This window comes from Humulus lupulus, chromosome 1 (assembly GCF_963169125.1).
Source record: "Humulus lupulus chromosome 1, drHumLupu1.1, whole genome shotgun sequence".
Taxonomy (NCBI): Eukaryota; Viridiplantae; Streptophyta; class Magnoliopsida; order Rosales; family Cannabaceae; genus Humulus; species Humulus lupulus.
Genome location: NC_084793.1, coordinates 265,976,573 through 265,982,342, shown reverse-complemented (window position 1 = coordinate 265,982,342; position 5,770 = coordinate 265,976,573). Strand labels below are relative to the sequence as shown.

At 33.7% G+C, this 5,770-nt stretch overlaps 1 protein-coding gene across 1 annotated transcript; it reads right to left on the bottom strand.

Annotated features, from left to right (window-relative positions):
• Positions 1 to 1,065: 1,065 nt before the first annotated feature.
• LOC133806302 (uncharacterized) lies at positions 1,066 to 4,066 on the bottom strand. Its single transcript, XM_062244424.1, has 3 exons — positions 3,774 to 4,066; positions 2,387 to 3,006; positions 1,066 to 1,573 (listed from the first exon to the last, which is right to left on the bottom strand). The coding sequence occupies exons 2-3, from the start codon at positions 2,853 to 2,855 to the stop codon at positions 1,515 to 1,517; spliced, it is 528 nt and encodes a 175-aa protein (XP_062100408.1). The 5' UTR covers positions 2,856 to 3,006; positions 3,774 to 4,066; the 3' UTR covers positions 1,066 to 1,514.
• Positions 4,067 to 5,770: the final 1,704 nt, after the last annotated feature.

Genomic DNA, 5,770 nt, shown 5'->3' with positions numbered 1-5,770 from the left:
ATATTTCTTATGTTGAAAGATAGACATATCTTAATTTTGATTTATATAAATTAAAAAAATATTAAAAAAATTGTAATAATTTATAAAAGACCTACGCTTGCTTCTGAGACTCAATATTAAATTGTTAAAAAAAAACATAAATCCAAAAACATAAATGATTTCCATAGTGACGAATATAGGGAACCGAAGATCCCAGTGAGCATTTCCCAACTTCTTCCTGTTCCAATGTCCAACACCGAACCAAATCACTCCCCGTCATAATGAGAAATATTTATCTCAATTATCAAATAACTTGAAAATAAATAAATATAAACCAAGATACATCCCCATCAGTACAAGCATTGATTCCATCACAGCCCTTCAAATTAAAGCATGTCCCAACGCCAACTGATACATAATGGTAATGGTCCACTTCCAGGCTCACTAAACAAAATTGACATTAATGGAATTATTGACCTCCCTATGTTGCACTAGTAAAAAACACATATATCTCATTCTGTTCACAAAGAAGATATCTGACCGTTGATCAACCTGCTTGTCAGGATCTTAACTACATTGATAAACAGACCCCACCTACTCTACCCATAGCCATAAACCCTTTTTATGACTTCACCCGGTTCAAGAACAGTAGACTCTAGTTCTGAGATCTATTGAATAAAACAATGAACAAACTGTTGAAAATGTTTGACTTTTGTTGGACATTCATTTTTTGTCACCGATCACAATGCAGATGTGCAAATCTTCACCGTTGATGAAGTTGGGATGAGAGTGAAACAATATTAAAATTCATTCATTTTTTGTCACTGATCACAACGCAGATGTGCAAATCTTCACCATTGATGAAGTTGGGATGAGAGCGAAACAATATTATGTGAAAATTCTCAACTTTGTTTCAAGTAATTTTGTTAGTCCTCTAGTTCTGGTTTCAGGTTCTACTTGTATAGTCATAAAAGAACGAGCCAATCTCATTCAACTCCATACACCAGAGATAGAGCAGAATAACAGAAACATATCAAAATATATACCATCTCAGCTATAGATGAAAGCAAAATATAAGGAACAGAGTGAAGAGAAAAATTCAGAAATAGATTGGCCCTTGATTAACGTTCCAAAAGCGGAGTTTATTTACAGCAGCATGGAGCAAAAAGCATAAGCATGATCAAAATATTCACAAAAGGTTGTATTTACAAACAAAGAATCCATCATATTTCACATTACTCTTTGCACATGTAGCAGTGCACCTAAGCAAAGACTATAGGAGGACCATCAGAATTTAGCATGCGCTGAAAATCAATCTTCTGAGTAGGTCGACAGTAGCAAAATCAATCTCAATTGGATTAAAAGTTATCACCAAATCTGAAAGCTGTACTTCCCCAGCAGTTCGGCTCGAGTTTGCTGCAGCGTGAGCGAACAGCACCTTGTATTCTGAAATGGTCTCTATATTTATTTACTAGTACTAGTAAACTAACAATTCTTTTAGACAGGGCCATCCATGATAAGAAAATCAGCTCCTTCTAGGCACCAAAGGTCTGAAGGGAAGAGAGCACTTGTTCCACGTAGTAGTTCTTGCAATCTGCATATTCAACCAAAATATACACAAGTCTCTTGTCACTAGAAACTCCAATCTTAGAAGGGAAGAAACTCTAGAATATGGCTATTTACATCATATGAGGAATCAGTTACCCAAACATCATAGGAAAAACTAGCCTAGCATATGTCTAGGGACATAAAGAGAGACAAGCATTCTCCATCATCTATGTAAATGCAGCAAGTTTATGCCATTCAATGAAAAATAGACTGAAAGAGAGATTCAATAAAACAAATGTAGTAGAGTCACATAGTGGGAAATGTTTTAAAGGAAGCAGCAACTTAGGTCAGTTTTCTCACTATTCACAATGCATTTCTAGTTCTACTTTCCTATTTATATGCTTTTTACAGATTTGGAAGGCACAAAAACATGTTCAAGGTTTAAAACAAAACGCCAATTTACTGATTTTTCCAATAGCTACACACATGTTGAACAGAACATCCAATCCCAAACAATCTACATAATATGGTAAAATAAAGCATAAATCTATTCAGTATAGTAACAACTATAATAAAAACCGAAATAGAAGCTCTTAGAAAAGGAAAAACAAACCAACTGCACTATCCCAAAATCAAGCAAACAGCTAAAACGAAACTTATTGCCTTTTTAGGCACCATAAAGTGCACAGAAAAGCTTAGAAATCTCCCAATTTAGTAAGTTGATAATAGCAATTCAGCACACTCGATCAAGCAAATAGACCCACAAAATCTAAATGCTACGGAAAACATAGTAAAACAGAAGTAACAGAGTGTAACTTTGAACTGAAGATACAAGACTTTCAAAAGAAGCCTCTCTTACCAGGAGAGAACTCAATAGGAAGGTTCTTGATGGCACTCAAAATCGCATTGTCAGAATCCTCCACAAGTTCTTTGTAGCCAGGACTATAGCAAGGAACAAGTACTGCAAAACCATTATCAGACTCATCATCAATCTGAAAACCAGGGCCATGAGGTTCCATCCAGCCAATAGACATGTCAGATCCATCGGAATCCAACCCTGACAAAGAACCACCGTCTGATGGTACCATCACAAAATCGCACTCCCTCTCCACACTCCTCTCTTCCCTACTCTGCCACTTTGGCTTGACCTTTCCATTAGAGGAAGCTACCTTTTTTCCCCTAACAGAAGGGAACTGGACTGTTTCAGGTTCCCTCAGACCAAATCCCCACTCAAATGAAGAATTTAGGAAAGACCCGTTAGGAATAGGCTCTTTATTATCTTTACCCCCTAAACACCACCATGAAAAACGGGTGAGAGAGACAGCCATTTCTTAATCTGAGATTGTTGAAAAAGCTTAAAATATGATGAACCAGAAACTTCTCTTTTTGAAGGCAAAGAAACGTGGGAAAGAGTTGGAAGCCAGAGACTGATTTGGAGCAACTGAATAATAGGAAGCCCAAACGGGAGCAAAAGTGGTCCTGCCAGTTGCAGCGACCACTATATTAGGAAACGATCACTTGATTTCACAAAAAAAAATGTCAATTAGGGAAAAGATGCAATTATGTTCAATCTAAAACACCCTTTAACCTCAATAATATCTAAGAAAATCCAAAAGGGTTAAATTGCAGAGGTAAGCTAATTTGGTCCAAAAGGTGACTACTTTTTCTTTCTTTCACACACCCAAAAACAATTCATTAAAACTATGGGCCATAATCAAGATAAAGGAAATCAGTACGCAAAATTTAGTTGAGATCTCTCATGACCATCTCAATTATGTTAAACCAAAAAAATTTCCATCAATAGGAACCCCTTTAAGAACAAAGATCAACGAACAAAGCACCACCAACTTTACGAACACAACAGAACAATCAACAATAACCCAACCGATCTTGGCAAAAAAAAAAAAAAACAATAACCCAACCGAAATACAAAAAGAATTCTCCTCGATTACTTTTATAATTTTCTTCCGTTCAGATTCGCATGGAAAAGGACTCAAAAGTACCAAATGTACTTAAAACGATCAAAGAAATTCCAATAATGACAAGCCAAAACAAAGAAGGAAAAAAAATAAAACAAAATTTTTTTGTCCCTTTACTTAAATTTCTTCTCAAAACAGTTGTTAAAATTCAACAAAGACCACTCCAACTAGTTCTTATCCACTACAAAATTCAAAATCCAGATATATACTCTTAACTCGAAAACCCAAAAAGAGAAAACTGGGATGGGCATGGGCTCGGGTAACAACCTTAAGAAACCAAAATTAGGGACACCCTTGTGATCAAACTCTAAGCTTCGGCCCTCATCACCGAAAAAAAAGTCATAGCGGTGATATCACTGGGTAATTAAACGAAAGATCAGAAAATTTTCTCACAAGAGAGACAAATTTCAGGTCAAATCCCAGAACCTAAACGAGCTTGAAACCCTAATCTAGCTTCCCTCAATCTCTCTCTCCTCACTGGGTCTGTGTAACCCCCAACTATCTCACCCTCATTTCCTTCTTTTCTTCTCTCTCTCTACTGTGAAAAAAAAAACCAACTGACACGCTCTCATCTTGTTCTAAATTTATAAAACGATTTTCCATTTTTTTTTTTAAATACTATTAATTTTGAACTTTTGCTTGGATTTTGTCGAAGCCCGTGGTCGATGAGATCCAACGGTTCTGATTTAGTGAAACTCCACAAATCTTAGTGTGGTCGTCATGCAGAGAATGAAACCACCAATTGTGAGAAATATCGTTATTAGATTATTCCGCACCGGTGATTTGGTGGCCAAGCAGAAGTTGACTATCATCAAAATTTACTGACGTGTCGTTTCCAATCCAATCATTGCGTGTGTGTGCGGTTCAAGTTACTGACACGTGTTAATTAGGTCAGCCTTAAAATTTTATTTAAATAAAATAAGAATAATTTTTTTTGTCGCAAATAAAATAAGAATAATGATTGATCAATATCTCGTAATCCAACTAGTCCATTAGACTTCAATTATTGAAAGCCTATTCTCCAATACAAATTTGGCTATATTTTTTTGTTTAGTCTAATTACTAAAAGTGTTTTTTTTTTTAAATGTCATTTCCTTTTATATGGAATAATGACATGTATATTAAAATTATCCACCAAAATAATGTGTTATTATTTTTTAAAATAATAAATCTAGTTTAAATAATGTGATTAGTAAAAAAAATTATCATGTTAGTTTTTATAATATTTTGGTGCATAATTAATACATATATCATTACTCTTTAAAATTCATTTGTCCCTTCTCAAGTTGGTGTAGTTTAATTTTATTATAATCCACATAACAATATCAATATGTTTATAGTGACAAATAAATTATTTATTTATTTTCTTATTCTTAAGATTTGTTTGTGGTATGCTCTTTTTAATAGTTTAGTTTTTTTTTTTTTAAATATATATATAATAGGTTTGGATTTTGTGTTGCCATTACAACTGCGTATATGTGACATTATGTCGTTATATTGGTGACATTTGCCTTAGTTTTCATAGTGTTGCCATGTAATTGGACCAACAAGGTCCAATTTGGAGATTCTAAGGTTGAATTGTTGATCTTTAAGTAAATTTTAATCTAGAATTTTTTTTAAAAGAAATGTTCATCTAGAACCTTTGAAATGATAAAATATAAGTAGATTTCTTTCAAAGGATGAGTTGGATGGTGTACCTTCAGTTTTTTTTTTTTTTTTTTGAAGCAATGGTGTACCCTTAGTTGAAAGCAATGGGTTAACGTACATAAAAATATTAATGTGACCAAATGTCCAAGAACCTATCCAAATGTCCAAGAATAATTGGTACACGTCGATGTGCTACAAATTTAATGCCACACTGACATTTTCAATTAAATATGGATAACATTTGTGAAGACATAGATCATCACGAACTATTCTCTTCATAAATTTAATGCCAACCTTTATAAGTGGGAGTGTTCAAAACTTTATATTCCTCATCATGCCAAATTATTTCATCACATTCACCAATCACAATTCTCCAACGTTTGATTATTTTGGATTTTTACATGTTAATTAATGAAAACATATATCCACATATATGATTATCTTTATGTGTGGATCCTTTTCAAAAAAATAAAAATAAATAATGATACTAATTATCACTTGTTTCTTATACATAAATATTTACTCATGATTCTCATTTTTATTTTGTGGTTTGGAAATTGTAAAAGGTGGGAAGTTTTGGGTCTGTTTGGCTTTGTTTTCTGTTTTCAAAGTTGTGT

Coding starts and splice junctions, on each gene's coding strand:
- LOC133806302 (XM_062244424.1), bottom strand. CDS start 2,855: ATGGCTGTCTCTCTCACCCGTTTTTCATGGTGGTGTTTAGGGGGTAAA. Junction 1,574..2,386: donor TCCTATTGAGTTCTCTCCTG/GTAAGAGAGGCT, acceptor TTGAATATGCAG/ATTGCAAGAACTACTACGTG.